The 24,833-nt window shown below is 40.2% G+C and overlaps 1 protein-coding gene across 1 annotated transcript in view; it reads right to left on the reverse strand.

The window, feature by feature from the left end:
* LOC139450255 (neurobeachin-like) overlaps positions 1–24,833 on the reverse strand; it is a 240,172-nt gene that overhangs the window by 188,802 nt on the left and 26,537 nt on the right. The window contains exon 2 of the mRNA XM_071231934.1: positions 20,418–20,522. Within this exon, the coding sequence (XP_071088035.1) occupies positions 20,418–20,522 (105 nt within the window). The remainder of the gene's footprint in view (positions 1–20,417; positions 20,523–24,833) is intronic.

Genomic DNA, 24,833 nt, shown 5'->3' on the forward strand with positions numbered 1-24,833 from the left:
TAGGAGGGTCACACTAGGTATGCGTAGTAAGCAGTAAGCCGAGTGATGTCACTCAGGACTGTTGTGGTATGCTACTGCAATCCTGAGACTAGACAGAATATGTATTGACTCGATGCTAAAATGATGTGACATATTATTGCACTTGTGCCTGTCATATACTATTCATCTTAACACTTGTTTCAAAACTTTCAAACATTCGGAAACACTAATCTGAAATTCTAATTCTTATTTATATCCGTGCTCATTCACAATAACATCAAATGCAGTGGTATGTTCACATCTGAAATATCTCATAAATGTGGCCATTCTAAAGTAAACAGGTGCTGCTCCAAAGTCCAAGAGAACTATCCACTGGGTCTACTCTGACAATGCCATATGTGTTGATGAGGCGATGGCATGCCAGAGTTCTGCTCCAGAGACCATAGATGCTAACAACTTCAGTGAAGCATCCCCATTTATCACAATTGTCTAACAATTGCTTTCTTTCCACATTCAGTCAATTCCCTTTCCAAATGTTACCCAATTGTCTCCTGTTTTCAAAAACTAATTGCCTTTCAAACATCGCCAGACTTTCACCAGTTCATGTCCAATCAAAGCCATGGAACCGTTTAAAGGTATGGGTAAAAGCCCTCATGGTTGTGCGATTGATAGGTTGATATGACATACCAAAATAGTCTTAAGTGGTTGAGTCAGAAATCTGAAGAAATTCTAATTGGGAAACTGGCTGCAATCACTGTACACTTTGTTTTTCTGGCAAAAAAGATAATACCAAAATAAAAGTTGAGTATTTGTCTTCAGAATAGTCAGTTCAAGCACTTGTTACAGATTCGTTGGAAAATTTGTAAATTAATAAAGGGTATCTTCACATGCCAAATCAACAGGACTAGTTTAACATCCCACACAATGCCACAGACCTTTAAGTGTTAGCTAATGATCAATCTGTGAAGGAAAGCTAGTAGGGGTTTCAATAATAATGGTCCATTTGTCAAGCACTTACTTCCATTATAACATGTTCGATTAGGCCCTCATTTCGTCAAAACACACTGACAACACATAAAACTACAGACAGAAACAGTTACGATCTTCCATGTTTGCTTGTGGCTATACTGTAGCCATCACTTGAATACAACAATACAGTTACACCACTTTAAACTCCTATAAGCCCATGAGTGTCGACAAGCGGGACTTGTACCAGACACAAACACAGTTGGAAGGCTGGTGTATAGAATTAGACATGTTCAGACAGTAGGGGAGTCAGTCCTCTTGCAGTTTGGCTTAATCACATCTAAATCCAGGGCCTTTGTCACAAAGCAATCTTAGAGCTATGACTACGTAAGCCTATGTTAAGGTATGGGTTATGATCAGCTTAATGCTAAGATGGCTTTGTGTAGGTGGGCCCTGAACACAAAATACTTGTATTTCAAGTATATGCTTACCAAATATATCTCAATTCCAATATGACAAACACCATCGATCCATTGCTTCCATACCCTTGTTTAAGCCTGATTCAAACAAAAAGAAGATCCATCAGAAGATGACAAATGCCCCGGCCCCCACAATAGCAATTAAAAGGCACCACTTCAGCCTCTGGTTAATACATGTACCAAGTTTGGATGAAAAATCTTTCCTGATTTTCCAGTTATGCTCCGGAAACAAAATATGGGCGGACAAATGGATGGACAGTTGGACAGGTAGACACAGACAGTCCAGATGCTAACTATTTCTCCCTGCATTACATGCCTGGGGGGATAAAAATGCTAAAAATAGCCATCCAATCAAAGTACACTTGAGCAAGAGATATCTAGTGCTAAGTATGTGATATGAGAGACGGAGATGGTGATGCCACTTCAAAAGAGAAAAAAATTAGGGGAAGGATCGAGGGTATTTATCCTTGGCCAGGTGAAATGGGGTTAATGTCATGTCCAAGATTATTGCACTTATATAGCGGCATGCATGACCTTCCACTTTCCGGGCGAACGCTCTACCACTAGACCACGGAGGCGTTCATATTTATCATAATGGTATGGAGATATAATACACTGGATAATCAAGGGGGCAATGTTATTGGGAGTGATCACTTGCTGGTGATCTATTCTAACCAAGTATCGCCATGGGGAGTGACAAAAAGGACATAGGTCATTTACAGTTAGCACTTTCTTGAAACCCAATGGCACAGATAATTAAAACTTGGACTGACCAACAATAGAAATCAGGGTAAATCTTTGATGCAAACCCATTACCAACACATCCTGGCAAAAGCTCCTCACAGCGATAGCCCGTTTGCAGAGCTCTCAACACTATCACTGTCACCAGTCAAAGCTGTGATAGGTGTCTACAACCATGCTTGGAGTTGAACTCCAACTGACTCACACAAGCTAAATTATCTTTTTTGTGTGTCAATTTGAATTTCTATTTCATTTCAGCTGTAATGTTATTGGTACAATAAGAATGTAAGGGTGATTTTCCGTCCGTCTGCAATCTCCAACCAATCTGATCAAACAAACAAAAGTGTAAATTCATCTGGGAATACATAAACCTTACCAAATGTTACTTCATTCTGGGTTAGAGGGCAAATTTAAAGATTTTTGTTATGGCCGTGCCCAAACTGACAGCATGTTACCGAGAGTGTAACAAAGGGACACAACTCTGCCAAGTAGGATATGATACCTTTGCCACATGCCCCTCAAGTCATCTGAACTTTGACATTTATCTGCTTTTGCCTTAACCACCTGCATTCCGATTCCAAATGATCAATTGGATCTCTCTAACTTAGCATGTAAGCTTTATGATGTGAGCAGAGAAACGGGTAGAGGATCTTGCAACAAAATTCAGAGGTCCTTGACATGCAATATCCTGCTCTTCAGACTGAGCAAGAAGTAAAGTGAATGCCACTCGTGGGGCAATGTCGGTCAGGTCTAGGTGGACATCCACTCAGAGTTGCCAGGACAGCAGCTGTGGCTGGTATCTCCAGATGCCTGACCACAACAATGGCTGCCCACTTGAGGGAAAGGTTGTATCAAAAGTAAAGAACAGGTCACAAACTGACAATTGACTTTCTCATTGTGCACATAGGATTAAGCAAACAATTGCAAACCAAACAAGGGATGAAGAGGGTCTATTCAGTGGCAGAATCCCTGTGTCTCAACAAAATGTGACTCAATTTCCATTAGATAAAAATTGATATATGGTCCCTACTGATGATAAAAGCTGCCATGAAGTCCAGATGGTCAACTAGCTGGAATTCAGTGTCAACCTCAACTACTATTTCATGGTCAGGGCTTCACACATAAAACCAAGAAAATATTGCAAAATGATCCTGCAGACAAGCTCCTTCACATATTTCAAAGCAATAATATGTCTTCTTTCTCCCAGATTTCTCTGTGAGCCACGCCATGACATGCCCTATTGCCAGGAAACACGGAAAGCCACTTATCACCAAGAAATAACCGTTTTTGCCCCACTGAAGAGTGCCAACAGAAGCCTTTGTTATTGGTCAAATCTCTATCACTTATCCATGATCTAGTGAGTGTTGACATAAGGGATTGCCCTTGCAGCAGCGGGGTTGTTTTCCTTTACAACATGAAGTGGATGTTGCACAATACTGACATCATCTGCACGTCATATTCTGCCAACTACAGCCTTTTATCATTGGAGATCCGTGAACGGATGGGAATTCTAATTTGAAGTTGGGTGATAAAAAACAGAAAAATGTGTTTAATAATGGAACGGTTGCTCTCACACTGAAAGTGAATATGTCATATTCTTGCAAATAGATCTTTAAAAAATTTGGATCCGGCGTCCACATTTCTATAATGGCCACCGAGTGTGGCCCAGACAAAGATTAGACACATCCAAGGAAATGTCCAGATTGACAGATAGTCTGTCATGACATTCTGAGGCTGTGGGCTGATGGCATTGTTCTAGCAACCAATTTGGGACCACCATTGTCTGAATAAACATCGAATTCAAAAGGCTAAGTAAATTACCCATGACATCCATATGCCTTGAATCACTTAATTGCCTTTATCTAACAGATCCCGATTGTTAATATACATTCAACTGTCTGCTATCCTGAATATGACTGACTCCATGGTCCATAGAGAAAGAGTTGAGAGAAAGTTGTTATCCTTACCCTTGCTAGGGTCAGGCTGGGTGCTCCAGGGCACCAAGACAACAACGACTACCACTATGAACTTACCTGGCACACAGTGCTCCCTGTGTGTATATATCTACACTTGTATATACCGCAAGCTCTCAAGTCCATGTTGTCACTTCCTACCGAGAACTGTACCCCTTGTACATATGAGTATGCCAATTAATCATGAAACCAACGTGTTGTTAACATAGTGAGTAAGAGAAGCGACTGAGAGAGATGAGTTCAACCTGATCTAAAGAAAAGTTCAATCACATCAGTTTAATATTGGAAGGAAGATCAAAGTCATGTGTGTCAGAGTCATTTTCTCATTTTTTTGTGTAACCCGTAGGCACAGGTCTGATGATGACAATCCAAGGATCAGAGTGTGAGACTGAACCCAAGACGAGAGGGTAAAGCAAGCTAGTTCCCAGAGCATGACACCTTCATTACCCTCCTGGTATCATTGCTGTCACAAGCAAGCAAACTGCCATTACAAGAATCTTGAATTTCCACTCAAACCCCAAATGTCGTGACATTTATATTTCACTGTATGTCTGGTGGGAATGTCATAAAAGTTAATTGGCAAAAGGTTTAGGGCTATTTCCCAGATGAATTTATGTTTGATTTGTTTAATCAGATCGGTTCGAGATTGCAGATTAACGGAAAAGCAACCAAGACCCGTACATCTCCACAGTACTTGTTACATGACAGTTTGAATTTCTATAATTATAACCAGCTAATTGTAGCAAGCTTGGACCACTCAGCAACAAGGGGACACAACTCTGCACAGCTAATTGTACCACGCTTGGACCACTCAGCAACAAGGGGACACAACTCTGCACAGCTAATTGTACCACGCTTGGACAAATCAGCAACAAGGGGACACAACTCTGCACAGCTAATTGTACCACGCTTGGACCACTCAGCAAGTAGGGGACACAACTCTGCACAGCTCATTGTGGCATGCTTGGACCACTCAGCAACTAGGGGACACAACTCTGCACAGCTAATTGTACCACGCTTGGACCACTCAGCAACTGGGGGACACAACTCTGCACAGCTAATTGTACCACTCAGCAATCTCTGCCTAGTCAATAACATGAGGTGTCCTTGTGGTTAACATCATTGCTTGACAAATGAAAGACATCTGCAATACTGCTGAAACTGGCAAACAGCGCTATTCAATCGTGGATTAATCTGACACTGCAAACTACTGTGAGATATCCAATATCCAATATATCTCTATCATTACATATAACATCATGTTTTGCTGCATCAACATGGCTGTGATGAATAAGGCAGTGGAACAATGTGTCCCTGAAGCAATCAATTGTGACTCCGTGGTTGAAACATTACACCAGCAGTGATCAGTTCCCCTCACAGAAACATAATGACAGCTTGTTCTTTAGGAAGTCGTCTAAAACAGCTACATCAGCATTGTGCTGAGGTGCAGACAAACATTCTCACAGATCCATGACTTTCTAGATATTGGCCATAGTTGGGTGAAACATAATCTGTTATACAGATACTGAAACAAGTATATTCAATACAGCCCATGTAAGTCTATAATCATGTGCAAGTCTATATTACTGCAGTCAGAAACAGAAGAGTCTCTGGGCTCCTTTTTGTTATATTTTATACAGATAATTTAACAACTGTTTTTTCTGTAAAATATGTTCATTTCAGAGACAAGATGTCAGTCTAGGTGAACTACAACTTGATGTAAATATTTATTGTTAATTACCAGCAGTAACACAAAATAGGTAGATAATCTTTCCACATGAACTATGTCTCATTTTAAAGTTTTTATAGATGCTAAACCAAACTCATTTAAATGAGATCTAACTGCTTGCTTCTTCTCCACTGAGCCTCATGGTCATCCTATTACAGGTCACGTCAGAGGGGTACACAAAGTGTATGATCTAGACAACCAGTTGACAGACTTTATTTTTGTGGAAGCCTTGGTGGCTAAGTGGGTTAGATGGCAGACATTGTGTGGTGGCGATTAGATGCCTCTAGCAGTGTGGGTTCGAATCCTGAAGGGGACTCAACCCCATAAAGAAATAGAAGCTGTACTTTACTAAGTACCAAGTCCCAAATACAGTAAACTACGGTTGTAAAGAACTCAAAGGGACCACTAATTGTAGTTTGTAATAACTGTAGTTCATTATAAGCATATATAAAGCCTTTATACAACAAATGGCCGGGAGTAAAAAATAAGTCTGTTATATCAGTCAGTTTGTTATAAGCGTGTTTGTTACAAACGTAGTTTACTGTATAACATTTGTTATAAAGGCCACCATGTAACTTTCTCATGGATTTTGCAATAGATCACACCTGAGGTCTAAATTGATAAATTATTATTGTCATCATATGTGAAAAACGGTTCCACAAAAGTTAGAGGTGTTAATCAACAACAAAATACCACAAAGTTCAAGCTGTTTCCAAATGATTTTTCAGTCTGTCTATAGAAAGTATCATCAGTTTTGCTCATCCTCCTCAGAGATTGGAAACATTCTTCTTCATAACTTACTTTACTTATCTGCCAAACAACAGTATCACAAATGGGGAATAAATATAAAGTTTGGAGAACAACTTTGCATCTACAAAGTCAGTGAGCCAGTGAGCCTGACCACCTGATGCTGTTTGTCGCCTCTTACAACAAGAATGGGTTGCTGAAGACCTTTTCTGAAACCTTCAGACCTTCAGTCTATCAGTTCCTTCCTCCAGTATCCCCCACACTCTTACACACTGATCAGTTCCATGCACTAAGTGACTCTGACTACAAGCACCTGTATCACACCAAACTCACAGATTGATTAGCCTGAAGGAGTGAGTGAGTGAGTTGGGTTTAACACCGCTTTTAACAGTATTCCAGTTATATCACAGCATGTCAGCTTAATGTGGGAGGAAAGCCCGAAGTGATGCAGGTCTCAGGCATTTATCACTTCGGTGAAACCCACGAGCACGGGTATGGTGCTGACAAACCTAGAAACATAATCAGGGTGAACCGGGATTCAAACCCACAAACATAAGTCTCTGGCGTGCCTTAGGGACGAAACTCTGCACGGCGAATCACGGCACCTTAGACGACAGGGCCACCTGTGCCCCATTAGCCTGAAGGATGCGCCCAGGTGTCACAAATCAATATGGGTCATTATCAGTGTACACTCTATTCTGTGCCAGGTGGAGATGGACGTGTTTACAATGCTGCCATATTGGCACTTACTGGAATACAACCTAATAACCTCTGATGTGTCATCACAGTGTTCAAAATACTTTTATGACCCAACAAGACAGTCGGGCAGCTGACCCATAAATGTTGCATGCCCATCTTCAAAGCTACCTGCCCGCATTCAGACAAAATTGAATTTAAATGCATCCTTGCGTTCTCTTTTTCGAGCCACTAAGAAGTATTTCTGGTTATGTGTCTTAATGTCAATCCCAATACACTAAAATTGAAACTAGATCGACCAATGAAAGCGTAGTTACTTCCTTTCATCCAGCATTAATAATGGATCGTGACGACGGTATGAGAAAAATCACGCAAAGTAAGAGATAAATCGTTTCTTGATCCAGTTAAAATAATGCAAACAATTACTTGAGAAATTACCAGGTAAAGTGAAAACATAAGTTGTCTTAAAAAAATCTGCCAGACAGTCTAGCAGGTGGAGGCAAATTTCATGCAGCCCAACAGAAAAGTCACCAGCCTTGGGCAGGCAGGCAGGCAGGCAGGCAGTTATTTTTGAAACTGCATTACACTCATCTAGTATTGTGACTGAATAATGAAACACTGTGCCTCCTTTTGTGTATCCAGGGGTCGACACCATGAACTCCAATTATCCCACAGCTATGACTGACGTGTGGTTTCATAGAACTAGATTCTGTGAATATTCTGACAATGCTTGTGTTAACCCCCTCTGAGAAAAAGTCTGCTGTATTTATTTCTTGATTTTTACACTATTTTGCTTCATAAAAAGGCAGGCTATTTAAAATATTAGCTCAACACTCTAATACAAGTGTGATCGGGTGGTCAGGCTTGCTGACTTTGTTGATTGAATGTCATCGTATCCCAATTGTGTGGATCAATGTTCATGATGCTAATCTCTGGATTGTCTGGTCTAGACTTGATTATTTACAGACTGCTGTCACACAGCTGGCATATTGCTGAGTGGATACAGATACACATTCAGCCAGCTGACACATGAACGTCAGGTGAGGAGGTGAAATGAGGTTTAAGGTAGCGTTCAAGATCATTGCACTGAAATAGCAATGTGCATGCATGTGTGTTTGTGTGTGATTGGTTAATATTGATAGCCCATTGAGGTACCATGATCCAGTTTTAACATGGATACCTCACTCCAAGCTGACAAGTCCTTGTCTTATCCCCTTGTCTTATCTCCTTGATGCCAAGGGCCAGGCAGAGTGACAACAAGTACCATCTTTTAACATCTCAAACCACCGAGGGCACCGACCTTCCGCTCTCTGGGCTGACCTTCTATTCACTTCAGCAATGAGGTGGTAAAAAAGCTGGCCAGCATCCCCCAAATGATAACTTATAAAAGGAATTTATAATATGCCACTTAAAATGGGCGTCAAAAAACTAGTTTAGGAAAAGTTACCAATATATTTGATTGTGAATATTTTGTAAGAATTACCCAACACAACGGTTCGAGCTATGGAAGAACACATTTCAGAGGACCTCTCCCAGAGCAATACACCACATTGACGTTAATCAAATCAAACAGAATAAGAAACATCAATGCCTTAGGGTATTAAGACTCATATCTCTGTCACAGGAATCCCAAATAAATGGAACAATACAAATTGAATACTCTCCCAAATAACAATATCTCAGTAAATCAGATCTTTTATTCTGATTTGGCATCTCTTTTCATCAATATCTAACAAATCCTTCATAGATGGTTACATCAGGCTTTTCTGATTCATGTATATCAAAAATGAACCTAAACGAGCAGTTCCAAATGGAGAATAATGGCTGTTATATGTTCTGGATACTTAGCACCTGCACCTTGACCTTGGAGTCTACACCAAAATGGTGGTTTACTGAGGAAACATATCGTGTGTTTTATTTTATTCCAAGCAGAATCTCAGACTGACATCAAATACTGCTGAACAATCAAGAATCTTGAAAGGCAAAATTGTTTAAAAAAACAGACATCTGACTGTCTGAAAACCCCATGAAAACCCCATTTAACTGGCTGTAATAAGTTCTGTTTCCACCCTTGCCAAACAAGGATGGAATTTCTGGGCTCAATCGTAATGACACTGGTGGCTATTATGAGTTATGTCCCTTCTATGCCCCTCCTATTGACCAATCAGATTCCACCTCTCATTGTATTTGTTTGAAACAAAATGGAGGAGCCCAGTCAATATCATCTGATCGACGATCAAGATATTGTAATAAAACGGGTCTTACCCCACAGAGAGCATCAAATCACATGAGCACCTTAACTAAAAACATGAAAGGATTTGGAAAATATTTGTTGACGCCCAGTTGACGGTATGCATCCTTTGCAAATACTGCAGTCGACCGAAATCTGCATGTTGAAATCCATGTTGTTTACGAACCGGATGTCTAGTTCAGTATGCGATTTTGATTGGATTATGCATAGACTCATCAGTCCAGCCAAAATTTAACTCCATAATTCCAGCCTAGTTTGGCAAGGTGGAAACTGGACTTTTACTACCTTGCCTTGGGAAGATGCATACAAGTGGGTTAATGTTTAATATTTTGTCTGAAAGTTCAAACTTTATTAATACCTGCAATATCTCTTGGCCTGGTATGAAATATAGATGATAAACATAAGAGAAGTGTCTGATCTCACGGGTTGTCGTGGCAACACACAGAGAAAAACAAGTCTGCTGCCATGTTAGTTCCACAATCTTTAAGTGGTAACATACCTAGTACCTACTCCATCAATCCTAGTCTTCATTATCCTATGATGGTCTATATATTTCAATACTGGTTTGTTTGTTTGTTGTTAGGTGCTACACTCAGCCATAATCCAGTTATATGACTGAAACCTGTAAATAAGCACAACAATCCAGTGATTGACATCATGAACATCAATCTCGCAACTGGGATATGGTGACATTTATCAACCAAAGTCAGTGAGCCTGACCACCTGGTCATGGTTGTCGCCTGTTACGACAAGCATGGGTTACTGAAGACGGGTTTCCATCCTGTCTCTTGACTGTTCTCTTTCATCCTCCACAGAATACCTCCATGAACAAGAGGGCAGTTTGCTGGACACAGCTTCCCCACACAATCTCATAGCTCAATAAACACAGGGGCAATCAAATCAATTAATTTTCCTCGCAGAACATGAGAATCTTACTTCCTCACAATACCTTGGTAACTTTCTGCAAAATGTATGCTTTCGTCTCCAAAATCAATAGGATTATCGTGAAACTTATCTCCAAACTCCATTATTATGAGATCGATTTGATGGTCTGCAAGTTGATGAGGTTTTACAGTATCATCAAACTGTATTCAGTTTCCTAAACATGGCTTTCTTGTCATCAATGTCAAATTCATGAATAACCACAAGCTTTGATGCAAGACATTTTCTTCTTCCAAGTTATCCAAAAACATAAAATAAAAGAAATACACTTCCTTGCCAGCCATTATTACTCATTATTCTTGCATGCTTAGGTGGTGGCATCACTTCATCAAATGCAACACTGAGCATTGATTGGGATGGGCTCACTAAGTAGTATTATGTATTCCTATCCCGACTTGTGGCAAGTTCAGCATCTGCAAGAAGTCCTCACCGAAACTATCCCGAAATCTCCCTGATCAATACCACTGATCATAACCTACTATGCCTGAGGACATACCACAGACTATTAATGTGATCAAGTGTTTATTTGTGCTTATATCAATCATATCATAATTGGACATACTGTGCAGGCTTATTTCTGCTGTTGGATTTATTCTTCGGTTTTCCTGGTTCCTAAAGACCGTTAAACAGTGTTCATTTGAGTTGGTCAAAAAGTGAGATCCTCTTGGCCCACTAGGGACAAAATATTGGGATCCTTAAAATACATGTATTGTGGAAGACATGTGGAGGACATGTATTGGGTGAGACATTGTACTGTGGTCTAAGGACACTTCCAAATTTGACCTTCAGTGTCAAAAATGATGTGCGATGCTATTCTCTACTTTGACTTGTACCATATGTTCCCATGTTTTTCAGACGAAGATTTGACTTGCCTTTGCATGTGTTTGTGATGGGTGTTAGTGGTGGGGCAGCATATGCTTATCTTTTCTCAAACACCTGGCATCATCACTATTTGATAGTGACTCATAAACACTTGCTTATGATACAGTCTGCGTTGTACAATCCACTCTGATTTTAGGAGAGACTTCTTAAGACCACGGAAAGTGTTTTGTCGCTTTTTATTGATATATTAATGAGAACTGAGGCCGTCTAAGGAGTTTAATGGATCAATGGTCGCTCTTGGTAATGCTACCCTTCATCAATAACAGTGGAAGATCATTCCTTGCCTCATCCTATACAGTAGATCTTTGTGGAGTTGTCAGGGCGGAGTAGATCTCAAACACCCTATACTTGTCATCCAATTGTCATCTCGTAGCAGATTAGGTCCCCAGTACCTCATGCTCATTATTAGGGCCAAGTACCAATAGGTGAGGTGAAATGGGGCTCAATGTCACGACCAAGATTACTGCACTTTTATAGTGCTGCTTTTTCTAGTCTGGAATTAAGTGTTTCCTGCCCATCTTCAAAGTTACCTGCCTGCATTCAGACATTATAAATACTGAAACATCGCAAAAGGTAAGAGACAAATCAAATCAAATAAAACTGAATATGTCTTGAAATTATCTGCCAGACAGTCGGGCAGGTGGAGGAAAATTTCATGCAACTTGACAGAAAAGTTACCAGCCACGTGCAAATGGGCATGCAGTTACTTCGACAATGACTGAAATACCACCCCACAGTTTTAACATAAATACCCAACACAGACACAGTAAACTGACTTCTAGCCAACCAATCCTTGTTGTATTACCTCACAGCAGAGTGCCAGGCGGGGTAACAAGTCCAATCTTTCAACTGACCTTCCCTCCTCTGGGCCAGCGATTTATCCATTCAACCATGGAGGCAGTCTAACGACAAATAGGAACCTGTTCCAATGTGTAACCTGGCTGATTCCATTTCATCGTGACCCCACAGCTTGGAACATGCTCATGACATCCACCACTGGTTTTCCTGGCCAGGTGTTTTACATGCCGCTGTAATAAACCTGGCATACTGGCTGAAATATTGTATCATGGGGAATGTCTTTACCCATATTCCTAACCTGTAACCCTCACACATCAATATCATTTATCCAAGATGTTAAAGAAGTCTTAGCATGTTGAAGAAAATATGATTTTCTACTGCCCTGCAAAATAACCATCGTTGTGCAACAGCTGAGCTTCATGTATAGATCCACCCATATAGGGTAATTTCTTACTTAACACAGACATATCACCTGTGAGTGCTTCTAAATGAATCATGTGTCTGTGTGTCTGTGTGCATGCATGCATGCATTTGTGCCTGTGTGCTTCTGAATAGAACAATTAGATACGGAACGTGCTGGATTTTCTGCAAAGTACGTAGTTCTAAAGGGTCGTGTCTGAACAATTGTGTATTCTGCCCACTTTAGAAACTACACATTGACAAGTCTGACAGCTTGACAGAAATTAATAAAGACTTTTTTCTGATTACATCAGGAGATGACATATCTCCCTGGTCTGGTGCAATTCCGAAATGGAGTTTGGCTACTTATACCCACTTTTGGTTCATTGCCACTGGATACCTTCAGTTCAGTGAAGAAAAAAATAATGCTGTTGAGTATTTGTCAAAATCCCTAATCATCAAAAGGCACCAGTTCACCACTAGACTGATCTGTAGAGCAAGTTTCAGCAAGAAATGTTTTACGGTTTTGGAGTTCTGCTCCGGAAACAGAAAACGGACAGCTGACGGAGGGTCATGGTGATTGCAATATCCTCCTGTTTTTCAAACTGGGATCTTAAAAGGATAGGATGGTAGATACTGGCCAGACATAAACATGGTTTTTGAAAAATCTGGGTGATTTAATCTAACTTTGCAAGTGAACACAGGAGAAAACAAGTGTACAATCTATTGCTCTGGGCACATTTATTCACAGAAACACACGGCAAATCACTCACCGAGTTTAGTTTTGCATAACAGTATCATTAACAGTTTTAACCTTTATAAATATTTTAACACCCTAAAAATACATATGTTCAACTGTGTCTGAAATCTTAATATTTTCCATAGGTTCAAGGGTGGATAAAAATAATAATCTGCATTTATGTATTTCTGTCAATTTCTAACGTGCAGTGACATTTCATTGATGATGTCACACAGCTTGATGACATCATGCAACAAGTTCACAATGCAGTGACGTCAAGTCTTGTTAATAGCACACCAAATCTTTGACAATTTGACTGTCTCGCTTTATATTGGAGACAGATTAACTTAAAATGTCAATACACGACAGTTGAAGCAGTACAGTGAACACAAAGACATGACCAGCAGACAGCCATCGTCATTTCTCACCAATCAACACTTAGAACTCTTGCTGGTTTGTAGATTCCATCAGCTTGTTCCATGATTTGTCCTCAATGTTGTTTCTTCATCAAATGCCTAATGAGGACAGGCCAAGAGCAGAGCTCCAGATAACATTTTGAGAAATTGAGTTTTTATTCTAGAGTTTCTATTTCAATTGGGTTATTACATTTTTCATTGGGTCACTGGTATTGTTTCACTCATCTATTCATCACTATGTTGGGTTTTCCCCAAATAAGAGAACCTTTTAAGATTTAAAAAAAATGAAATAATGTTTTAGATGTATATAACTGTTCTAAATATATAGGTTTGACTCGGAAAGTAAATTAGCTCGTAAATGTGTTTCAGAAATTAGCTCCTTTGTACGCATGCTGAAAAAGCTTCATTGGGTATTTAAGTGTGCTTATTTTATATTTTTGAGTTTTTCATTTAATGCATGCATTTCTGTAGGCATGTTCATTGAAAGTAATTGGGTTTTGAATATTTTTTTTGGGGGGGGTATTTTACGCAAATACGCAGCTTATCTGTAGCTCTTTTATAGTTTCAATCAGATTATTGGATTTTCTTTTCTTGTTTTCATCAGATCTTCTTCACTTAATGATAGGCTGACCCTGTGAGCCATTGAGTATTTACTCACAAATTATTATTCACATTGGGTACTATTAGTTTTCCTCGGGTATTGAATATGTTTTCACTCCCTTGGGTTCAGTCTTTTGGGTATTTGTACACCAATAAGGAGATATTCAGACAAATATTTTCCAGTGACTTCTAATTGTTTGTGTGCTGCCCCAGATGTGTAACACATCACATGAACTCACAACAACAACAAGCAGGATGTATCATCCTTTGTATGCATTATTTATGTATGTGTGATCTGTGATGTGTGATGTGTGATGTCTGTAAAGAAATACAGGTAAATTGAAAAGGGTACATTGGGTAATTATTGGTTGGTTTGTTGTTTAACGCAGCACTCAGCAATATTCCAGTTATATGACGGCTTTATGTAAATAATGGAGTCTGGACCAGACAATCCAGTGATTGACACCATGAGCATCAATCAACGCAATTGGGATCGATGACGTTGCATCAGCCAAGTCAGCGAGCCTGACCACCCGATCCCGTTAGTCGCCTCTTACAACAAGCATAATCGCCTTTTGCAGCAAACATGGGTGGCTGAAGACCTATACTACCCCGGATCTTCACGGGCCCATGGGTAATTACATTGAGTGTTCTTTTACTTTTATAGTATTCAAAATATTTTTCATGCACATTTGTACATAAAAAAACATTCCTCCATTTAGTCCATGTATTTTACGTAAATATCTAGCTTGTCTTGAACACTGATGACCTATTTGCATGCCAGTCATTACAATAACAAGGTTCAAACTCTTCCAAACAGATTTCACAATCGTGAGCTTACGTTACATGCAGATATTGATCGGCCTTATGGTGACTTGGTACCGTCAACTAAAGGACATATCATGTCCACAATAATCATTATCATCCACATGAAACAACATGAGTTTTTCTTCTTGTTTCATATCTGATTACACTCAAATATTCATTTATATTCACCAGGCTGTTGACAGATCTACCTTCACAGTGATTATTGAACTGTATTATTCTATTTTGCATCTGCAATTGTGTATTGTAATATCATTACAATCATCTGCAGTACATTTTGTAAGGATTTAAACTGTTGTGTAGTGAGTTTAACAGGGTCGTTATGTGGGTCCTGACATGGCCATTGACACAAATCAGGTCACCTTTGAAGTAGATTCCTACACAAAGGATTGCGTACTTGCCTCCAGGATCTGGCAGCCATTGTGGCCATAAGATCTCCATTGTAAATCTCTTGACACCGAGCATGCGGTACATGCCTTGTCTTCCTATTCAATCAATGTTAATAAGTGTCAATTATTCCAAGCAAAATCAATTCATTGAGTGACCTGTGCTGGTTATCAATAACAAATCGATAGTCACGCTTTGACATTGGAGCAATGACATCCATCAAGTACCATGATCACTTGGTGTTCATTGAGGCATCGCCATGCTTCACGTACAAGATGTCACTCACACATGAGATTTACAAACAAGAATGATAAAGAGTGTCACAGAAAGAAATAGAGTTAATTTCAAAGCAGTTTCCACGCTCTGACAACACCTAATGACAATGCAAGAGGTCATTATAGATCACACCCAAATAGACAACGCTTCTACTACATTGTCAGTAAATGTGGCTTATTGACATTCAGCAATACAAGGCATTCATTATGGATCACATGTTTTATTGATCTTTTTTCAAAGTTGGTGGTGTGACCTCATAAAAGAATGGTCAGTACAAAAGAAGAGGGAAAAAGATGAAATGAAAGAAACATGTTAAGTGAATAACACGTGAAACCATACTCTCCCTCCTACATTGGCCTACTTTGAAGTTGTGTTCATAATGGAAGTTTTTCTTTTTCTTTAATTTTCTCAAATTTGCAAATTTTGTGGCAGTGGCCATCTGCAAACCAATTGATTAAAAAATAACATCGGATCATGGGTTGGAATCAGGTGAACAGTTTTCAAAGCAGGAACAGCACCAATTTAAAAAATGTTTGTACCGAAAATACTTGATTATCCTCTTCCTCCAACCCAGAATATGTTGAAGTGTGAGAATGCGTGTTTAACGTCACACACATCAATATTGCAGGAATATTCCTGCAATATTCCTGCAATATGAGTCATTGAGTCTCTTACATCCAGAGAAGGTTGGTAGGGACCAATTGTAACCTGGAATCCATGCGGGTTCTTTTCAAAGGAAGTTCATATTCACATCCAAAGTATGTTCATATTCACATCCATACTTATGACACATCCTGTCATGTTGCTGACATGTATCAATGGTTGAGCATTGATGGAATCTATTGATCTCTTCACCTGTAATGGAGCCGGTGCCCAGAGGAACAATGACAGCTGTCTGTTGTGCATTTCTCGTTACAACCCATTATAACCCATTATCATTACTGACAGACCAGTTGGTCTAAACTCTGCTTTGAAAAGTATTTCAGTTCTTGTAGGAAAGACCAAAGTGATGAAAATCTGAGATATGTATTACTCTGGTGAAACCCATGAGCACGGTACTGTCCTGATAAGCCATGATAAGATTGAAACTTTTGACCAGCGGATTCTTGTTCAACTAAGGGATAGCAAGAAACAGTGAGTGAGTGAGTGAGTGAGTGAGTGAGTGAGGTGAAATGGGGTTTAACGTCGCGTTCAAGATTATTGCACTTATATAACGACGTGCGTGAACGTGTGTGTGTTTGTTTTTTAGTACTAGTCCAGACTGATGACGATTTATAGTGCTAGCTCACTGAGATACCATGCTGCAGTTTAACATGAATACCCCACTCAGACAGAGTATACTGTCTTCAAGCTGACCAGTCCTTGTTTTAGCCCCTTAATGCCGAGCACCAAACAGGGTAACAACAAGTACCATCTTTTCACATCTTTTGGTATGACACGGTCGGGGATCGAACCCCGGACCTTCCGCTCTCTGGCCGGACACTCTACCACTAGACCACGGAGGCGGTCCGAGTGAGTGAGTGAGTGAGTGAGTGAGTGAGTGAGTGAGAGTATGTTTCAGAGCTTTAGCAATATTCCAGCCACATCATGGCAAAGGAACGCCAGAGTGAGTGCAAGAGTGAGTGAGTAAATGAGTGAGTGAGTGAGTGAGTAAATGAGTAAATGAGTGAAAGAGTGAGTGTGCAGTTGTACAATGCTTTCAGCAATATCCCAGCAATACACCATGGCAGAAATGGCCAGGGAACATGGGCTCCACACATTGCACCCATGTTAAGAATTAAAACCCAGATCTTCAGTGTGATGAGCAAAAGCTTTAACCTTTAGGCTACTCCAGATCAGTAGTGAAGAAGCTAACAACATGCAAGGCAATGGCCCTACAATCAGTATACAGAAGTAACCAATGCAACAATTCTTGTAAACATTTTCTCAAGTGAATCAACCCGTGAAGATTCCGGGATAGAATAGGTCTTCAGCAACCCATGCAGGCGACTAACAGAATAGGGTGATCAGGCTCGCTGACTTAGTTGATGCATGTCATCGATCCGAATTGCGTGGATCGATGCTCATGATGTCAATCACTGGATTGTCTGGTCCAGACTCGATTATTTACAGACCGCCATCATATAGCTGGAATATTGCTGAGTGAAGCGTTAAACAACAAACCAACCAACTCAAGTGAATCCTGCCGTCATGTAAATTATGCATTGTATTCAGGTGTTACTTTTTAAAGAGGATGCCTTAATGTAACCTTCTTCATTTTAGGATTCTCAAAACCACTGATTAAAAAAAATATTCCATTAATGGATTCTTTAAGTAGCTTAATTGCTAATCTACAGGCATATACCTTTTAACACAGAGATTTTTAAAGAAATTGACAAATTGTTGAAATCCGCTGACTCTGCATCTCCCATTCCTTCATCCTTCATGTATACAAGCACTGATGAGGGTACACTCACACGCACACATGAAATGAAGCACATGATCAGTCATCAGACCAATTTTCCACTTTCAATGCTGCAATATTGTTCAAAGGACAAAGCTGGACTTTTACCAACATCAAAGGACAGCACAGACATAAACATGCTTTTTCAATCACAAGCTCAATGCAGACACAGGAAAAAACGGAACCACATTTTCACCATAAATTCAACATGGATTGTCCAGTGGGTATTTGTGGACCAAGCATCTGCACAAATTCAGGCAGCGGCCATGACAGGAGAATGTGGACCCAAGCTCTGCTTGCATAGATGAATTTGTCTAAAATGCCCACACAATTGAAGATGGCTCTCCGTATGCCGATCTAGTTATTGGTTATCAATCCCATCATTCTCCTTCATCTTTATTTCCCTCACTTTATTTAATTACCTCTCGGGCACAACTTGCACATAAAAAGCCATGTTCCTAGTAATATGCCACAGAAGGTCTGCCTGGCTTGTACCACGTCTGGTTAGAAGATGAATGGCACCAGCGTGACCTGTTAGGGTGCACAAATCCTTTTGCAGCAACCCTCAAAGTGAACATAATTTTCCAACAGACAAATTGCTCCCAAAGTAATTTTCCAAGGAGCCTAATTGCTCCCTAAGTTACTTTTAAAGGAGATGGAAGATTTGGTTGTGATTGGAGCCAAATGGAATCCATGGAGCCACGACACCATCTCAAAATCATGAAGTAATCTCAATGTTAATCCCATGGACAGTTCATGTATTCTTCTGTATTCTCAGGATGCAATTGATGTTAAAGGAGGTCCTATTTGCCTTACCACAGTATAATGCACCAAATACAAGAATCAACGGCAGATAAAATTGGATTTTTAGCAATAAAGAAAAGTTTCCTTTGAATTGAATTCTGAATTCAAGATTAGGTGCTTTTGACTTGAGATTTATCATTCATCCCACAGAATCTTTCCAAGTGCTTCTAGGTGTAGATTTTAGTTGGGTTTCAGAAAAGAAATTGATATTAACCATCATGATATCATTATAAATTCTAAGCCAGGAGTTCACTGGCCATTCAGAACGTGCATTTTGTGCAAGTAACACTGCTGCAGCTATAGGTTGCCTCTACTTCCAGAATCAACAGATACGAGTGATTTCTCCATTACATAACATACAGGGTTGAAAATGGCAAAGAGGGCGGCATTCTGGTAAATTATCCGAATCTACAATGGTCTCGTTTGCAAGGGTAGATTCTAGGCACTTGCACCATAATGCAATGATCAATGGAAGTCCCTAGGGAAACTCTAGGCAAAGGGGGAAACATCCTGGTGAGCAGATGATGTGTCAATAACTTGAGCCTAGTGACATTCTGTTTGGTCAAGTTAGCACAGTTAATAATAATCCATAATAACACCCCAAAATCTACTGAAAGTGCCAAAGAGCAAGTTCACTCAAAAGCTTTGGGCACAGACAAGTGGGTGAGTTATGTTTAACATCGCTTTTAACAGTATTCCAGTTATATCCTGGCATGTCAGCTTAATGTGGGAGGAAAGCCAGAAGTGATGCAGGTCTCAGAAATTTACAATCTCATTAAAATCAGATCTTAGTTCTCGCTATCGCTAAACAAAGGTCTGAGGACATCCTATTACGTCTCTTACCAGATCATGAAAGTGACAGTCGGAATGTGTTTTCTAATCATGCTACCACGAAATATTTAACACGGGGTATTCCGGGTGTTTCGAAGCGTAGTCGCCAGTTTGAAACTAGTGTCGTAAAGCTCAAGAAAGCTGCTTTCTGATTGGCTAATGTCAGTCATTTCATTGGTCAGTCACAATTCGCGAAAGGTCCTTCTAACGTGACCAGTAATAGGATGTCTTCAGATCTTTGTTTAGCGGTAGCGAAAACTAAGATCTGATTTTAATGAGATGAGAAATTTACCATTTCAGTGAAACCCACGAGCATGGGTATGGTGTTGACAAACCTAGAAACATAATCGTGGTGAACTGGGATTCGAACCCACAATCATAGGTTTCTGGTGTGCCTAAGGGACTGAACTCTGCACAGCGAATCATGGCGCCACAGACGATGGTATACAATGGAGGGTGCATACTTTGAGACTACCAGTACACTAGGATCCCTCTTCCTGCTCCCAAGACTCACCTGCAGTGTGATGGGACATGTCTTCAGCAGCTGCAGCATGTGGAGGATGTTCTGCGCTTCCTGGATCACGAAGTTCACTTCAATGTCAAACTCTCCTCCCACCAACTGGAACAAGGAAAATATAATTACAATATGAGAACATTATTGTTTCTCTTAGATCACAGTGATTCAATGGTTGCAGTCAGTATACTCATGGTGGTAAGGAACAGGTCACTTATCATAGGTAACCGGTGAGATGGGGGGCACTACCATTAGGTATCACAGCTATAGGGTCGGGGGGAAGGGGCTGGTCAGATGGGGGGCACTACCACTAGGTATCACAACTATAGGGTCGGGGGGAAGGGGACTGGTCAGATGGGGGGCACTACCAATAGGTATCACAACTATAGGGTCGGGGGGAAGGGGACTGGTCAGATGGGGGGCACTACCAATAGGTATCACAGCTATAGTGTCGGGGGGAAGGGGCTGGTCAGATGGGGGGCACTACCAATAGGTATCACAACCATAGGGTCAGGGGGAGGGGGACTGGTGAGATGGGGGGCACTAACAATAGGTATCACAACTATAGGGTCTGTGGGGAGGGAAGGCCATGAAAAACTGATAGTCATAAATGTGAACATGGAAGGTCACGAAAAAATGTTACATTAAAGGGAGGTGGGGGTGAGGTGTTGTCAGCAAAATTGGATAGAGTCCAAAGACCAATCTCATCGGCTTCCACCCCCCCATACTAAACGACATGTCCGCTGCTGTTGCAAGAGTTCTAAAAGCCTCATACCACTCTTGCTCAAAAGTTGTTTCATTAAGGTTAAAAGATTCAAGGCCCGGAACGGTTTTCAAAAACTTTAATTGTAGACTATGGAGGACATTCCCAAATCTGACGCATCAGTGACAAATTTTATGTCCAATGCAATTCCCTATTTTGACTAATAGCAAATGTTCCCATGTTTTGTCAGGTGAACAATTGACTTGCCTTTGCATGTGTTTGTGATTGATGCCACCAGTAGGGCAGGATACACTCCCCTTTTTCGCAAACACCTAGTATCATCACTATTTGATAGTAATTCATAAACACATACTCATGACATAGTTGGAAATGTACAATCATGAATGGACTAGAGATTTCTTCTGATTATAGGAATGTTTGTTGTTGGTGTTATTCACATGATGATGTAAAACATCCATCCAAAGACTATCGACATGGTACCTCCATTATGACCTCTTGTCAACTAAACAATGACGAGGCATCATTGGAATTGTCACTCAGCAATATTCTAGTTATATGACAGTGGTCTGAAAATAATCAAGTCTGGATGAAACAATCCAGTGATTGACATCATGAACATCGATCTACCTAATTGAGATACAATGACATGCATCAACCAAGTCAACAAGTCTGACCACTCAATCCCGTTAGTCCCCTCTTGCGACAAGCATGGTTGCTGGGAACCAGATCTAAACCGCATCTTCATTGGTCCCTCTACAAATGTCACAAAGCAAAGATGTCCTCCTCAGATGACAGCCATATTGTATTTCCTGTCAAAGCTATACACCTTGATCAGGTTCGATCCCTCGTGCATTTTTATTGTTAGTAAAACCTATTAAAGTTCAGTTTTAACAAGTCTGGGTAGGTGGTCACAGTGTACTTGAATAAAATAAAGGTGTATTTTCTTCATTGGTGTCATTATATCATATCATATCATATCATATCATATCATATCATATCATATCATATCATATCATATTTTTGAAAAATAAATGAGCCAGAGCCCTAAATCTCCGCCGGCTACAAGCAACACTTCCATGAGCAAAGTTCTCCACAATCATCAAGCACCATAGCTGCTTGGTTCATAAACCAACATCCTACAAGACTGGCTGCTCCTCAATCACTGCCTCTATAAAGAACAAGTGTGACATTATTCAGGCTCACATCAAGGACAGACCATTTTTATCACTATCTCCAGCCTGTAATCAAAATACCCCAACATCAAATATTATTCAATGCACAGACAAGGCTTCTGTTTGCTGCTGAAGGCCAAACACTGTAAACATGATCTTGGATCTGTCATTTTTCCCTTGTGTAGGTGGATAATATATCAAAATTATTTGCCAAGTGTGTTTCCATAACCATATTCCATATACATCGGCCTTTATCGAGCATAATACATATTTTTAATCCAAATATGTTATATTTACAATATGGAAACAAACAAGGCTAATAATCTCTTTGTCATATGACATCATTCTTAAAATACATTATGGAGTACTTTTACTCAAAAAGGCATCTTTAAAACAATGTGTGAATACATTGTTTGAGTGAACTGATCCATTTATGACATATTGCTTCATTTATTACATGATTTTCAGCCATCCAGACATCAGAAAACCCAAATCATTGTTTGTTTGTTGTTTAACGCCGCACTCATCAATCTTCTAGCTACATGACGTTGGTCTGGACCAGACATGCATCAACTAAGTCTGCGAGTCTGACCACATGATCCCCTTAGTTACCTTAGTTGGCTCGAAAAGCATATTCGCCTCTTACATCAAGCATGGGTTGCTGAAGACCTATTCTAACCCAGAGCTTTAAGGGGGACCGCCTCAGAGGTCTAGTGGTAAAGCATCCGCTCAAAGAGCGGAAGGGTTGGGGTTTGATCATAGACGTTAAAAGATGGTACTTGTTGTTACCTTGTCTAAACAAGGACTGAGCAGGGTATTCATGTTGAACTCCGGCATGGTATCAAAGTGGGCTAGTACTATAAATCGGCATCAGTCCGGACTAATACAAGCAGCACCCAGCCACCCGCCCGGCCGCATGCATGCGCACAGATCGCGATATAAGTGCAATAATCTTGGACGTGACGTTAAACCTTAATTCACTTTAACTTAACGAGGATATTACATGGCAGAAAAGGCGACTATGCTTGTCGAAAAAGGCGACTAATGGGATCAGTGGTCAATCTCGCTGGTTGATGCACGTCATCATATCCCAATTGCATGGATTGATGTTCATGATGTCAATCACTGGATTGTCTGGTCCAGACTCGATTATTTACAGGCCGCCGTCATATAGCTGGAACATTGCTGAGTGCGGCGTTAAACAACAAACCAACAACAACATGGCAGAATTTTATTGTGTCACTTGATCAAGATTTAGAAAACAAGTCAACTGGCACAGTTTACCATCTCTGTGCACAGAGGCATTGCACATATTGAACACAAATGTGATGACAGGTCCACATGTATGTTCCCACTCTCCTTTCCTTGCTTCCTGTCTCCTCAAAGAGTGTCACAGCCAGAAACAGAGTGTGTGCCATTGGACATCATATTGTGAAAAGGCTACGCTTAGAGGAGGAGAAAGGTGAAGTGAAATGGGGTTTAATGGTGCGTTCAAGATTATTGCACCTACACAGCGACATGCACGCACATGTGTTTGTATTAGTGTGCATGTAGCTGCTTGTACTAGTCCGGACATTTTCTGGTATAATAGTAGCCCACCGATACCCAATGGTACCCAATGGTACCCAACAGTATACTGACACCAAGCCAACCAGTCCTTGTTTTGTCCCCATGCCAATGCCAGGCAGAGTAACAACAAGTACAATCAAACCCATGACCTTGAACTCTCGTAATCATAAAAACTGACTTACTATAGACTTCATGATTGCCTATACTGGGCTAAACAATGAACCGCATTAAAAAAACTGCTTCCATTTGCACACGAACTTTGACATGTTTGATAAAACTTTTTTTTGTGGCAAATGTGTGTGTGAGTCTTTAATTAATGACAAAATACAGCATGGATCTTGCAGCAAGAGGTCATTTACTAAGTATTAAACAGTGTTTGAGACAATCATCCCGATATAGTTCACTACAATTCCATACTGTGTACCTGAACAATTGTAGTCTGTCTCACAGTCCCTGGGCCATATTATTTTCCCTTCTGCCCAACCCTTACTGTAATGCTGTAGCTCGAAAAGAAGCAAGTCTAGATTTTCCACAGGTTCAATCACCTATTTCACTGGGGCTTCTTTTCAATGTAAAAGTAGCAGCTTGTTTTCTATAAAAATGATATATTTTCACAAATTAAACGTTAATCTTCCAAATATGCTGAAATTGTTGACTGCATAATTATTTCAATGTTTTGACAAAGATATCTCATAGTGTGAATTAGAACAGAAAGCTATTTCAAAGTCATCTATCACTCCTGAGGCATTATTTTTCAAGCCTTTCAAGACTATTCCTGTGACTGTGAAACCAGGAAAGATCATCACTCAACTCCACTTTCAAAGGTCAACCATTCTGCAAATACCCCACTAATGATGTACAATCTTATCTCCCTGTGTCAAGATGATAAATAATATCTTTATTTCTTCAAACTTGACAAAATCCTTCAGTGGATATATTTCATCTTGTGTC

Source organism: Haliotis cracherodii, unplaced genomic scaffold (assembly GCF_022045235.1).
Source record: "Haliotis cracherodii isolate W230 unplaced genomic scaffold, xgHalCrac1.p SCAF_8, whole genome shotgun sequence".
NCBI lineage: Eukaryota > Metazoa > Mollusca > Gastropoda > Lepetellida > Haliotidae > Haliotis > Haliotis cracherodii.